Here is a 2,058-nt window from a genome sequence, read left to right on the forward strand (position 1 = left end):
AGTTAAAATAGAGAGATACTTTGATCTTCTAGGGCGGGGTTGATGACCTTCTTATAATAAATTAATTTTCTTTTAGTTACTAAATCTTTCTCACACCACTTTTTTTCTTTGAACTTAGAAGTAACAATATCTTTAATGTTATTAATGTTTTACAATGCATCATTTTCATTGATCTCCCAATAGTTTAACCAGACCCTTGTGTCTTTATGCCACCCCTGTTTGAGCCTTAGGTGGTTTTGGCTGGAATTTAATGCTAGCTTAGGAAGTCTATGATCGCCTATGTTATTGAGTTTGTGTTTGTACAACGGAAACCTATTCATAGCTAGGCTTTCAATAGGGGAAAGACCTCCTTCTATAAGGAGAATAGGATAGGGTGAATTACTTTTAATTTTCAGGTTATATGTTATAAAACGCTTCTAAATTTGCTCAATCTTTCTCCACGATTCTCTAGAGATACTGCAACCCCAAACCTCACATCCATATAAATAATAGGAGTGACTAAAGTTTCAAAGAGGAACTTCTTTTTATTCCACATTACTAGGTTTGCAGTTTTACAATTATTTTCAAGACCAAAATAAGCTTTCCACCCCCATTAATCTTTTTCTCAATGCTATGGTTCCAGTTGAGATTGTGATGAATATCAATTCCTAGATACTTGTAAGAATACACTTCCTTCAAATTATTATTGTCATAAATAAAATTAGCGTAAGTTTCCTTTTTAGATTTGATAATCATAACTTTTGTTTTGTTAGTGTTAACCGTTATACCCATGTTAAAACAGAAATCTTTAAGAAGCCTGAGTTGCTTATCAAAATCAGATAGGCACCATGTGGAAAGAACAATATCGTCAACATAAAGAAGAAAGATGACTGCTATCCCAACTAAAAACATGCCACCACATCCTGCTTCCCCATATATATAATTTCTTAATAAAATATTTAAATTGATATCAGCTTGATGAAAATTTGAATGTCACTCTTAAAATTAATATAAATATACACGCTGCTGAATTATTTGTCGCAACTTTGCCAATGGATGCGATCTTCTGGAAAGGTGGGGCCTGTGAATATAAAGAACGAAACATGGCAAATTGCAAAAAGCAAGAACAATAACGAAGGCAAAGCTGTAGCATTGCAAAAAATGGCAAACATTAATGGCGAAAACAATACCAAGGTGAAAAGCAAGAACAACAGCAAGGACAATATTATAACGCTAAAGGAAGGATGGTCTATTGTGTACGAGGGCGTCGTAAAGCTGAAAAACTTCCCGGAAGCAGTTGAGGGGTATGGTGACTTAACTGCAGAGGAGCACATGAATCTTTACACAACCATATGCGACATGCGCAGGCAAAGTTACCCTCATAACTATGCATATGAGTTGTTTGACTTATACAAGAAATTCATTAAAGAGTATCTCACAGTTACTGTTTTACCCACTTTAAGGACACAACATGATGAATTGTTGATCTTAAGAGAACTTGTGAGACGTTGGGAAATTTATAAGGTGATGTTTAGACGGCTGCTAAACATTTTAATTTTTTGGATCGTTTTTTATCGGAACTATAACTATGTGATGATAGCAAGTTATAAATATAATCTCTCCCAGATTACAGTGAAGTGTTTCCGAAAACTCGTCTTTGAAGAATTACGAGACAATGTGATGCAGACTGTTACTGTTCTTGTTGATAAAGAGAGGGACGGAGAACAAATTGACCGCACTGTATTGAGGAAGGTGTTCATTGCATTGTGGAGATTGGACATAATGAAATGGAGACCCCAGCATCCTTTTGGGGACAAAATGATTATTAAGAAAGGTTGTTGAAAGCTGCTGCAGATTACTATTCGCCGAAGGTTGCTTTGTGGTCTGTGGAGTATTCTTGTCCAGATTATATGCTTAAGGTGGAACAATGTTTGAAACATGAGATGGAAGTCGTTGCCCCGTTATATTTGTACCCATTCCCAGATAATTGGGATAGGTTAATAAGTAATGTAAAAGATGCACTCCTTTCCACTGACTATGGGATCAATGTTCTGCAAAAAGAGTGTTCAGGTTGCCATG

At 35.7% G+C, this 2,058-nt stretch overlaps 1 protein-coding gene across 1 annotated transcript; it reads left to right on the forward strand.

The window, feature by feature from the left end:
• Positions 1-1,035: 1,035 nt before the first annotated feature.
• On the forward strand, positions 1,036-1,821 carry LOC149189527 (cullin-1-like). Its single transcript, XM_089410263.1, has one exon. The coding sequence runs from the start codon at positions 1,036-1,038 to the stop codon at positions 1,819-1,821; it is 786 nt and encodes a 261-aa protein (XP_089266389.1).
• Positions 1,822-2,058: the final 237 nt, after the last annotated feature.

The sequence above is a fragment of the Pinus tabuliformis genome, chromosome 3_1 (genome assembly GCF_031772625.1).
Source record: "Pinus tabuliformis cultivar Carrire ecotype Pingquan chromosome 3_1, CPIR1, whole genome shotgun sequence".
Taxonomy (NCBI): domain Eukaryota; kingdom Viridiplantae; phylum Streptophyta; class Pinopsida; order Pinales; family Pinaceae; genus Pinus; species Pinus tabuliformis.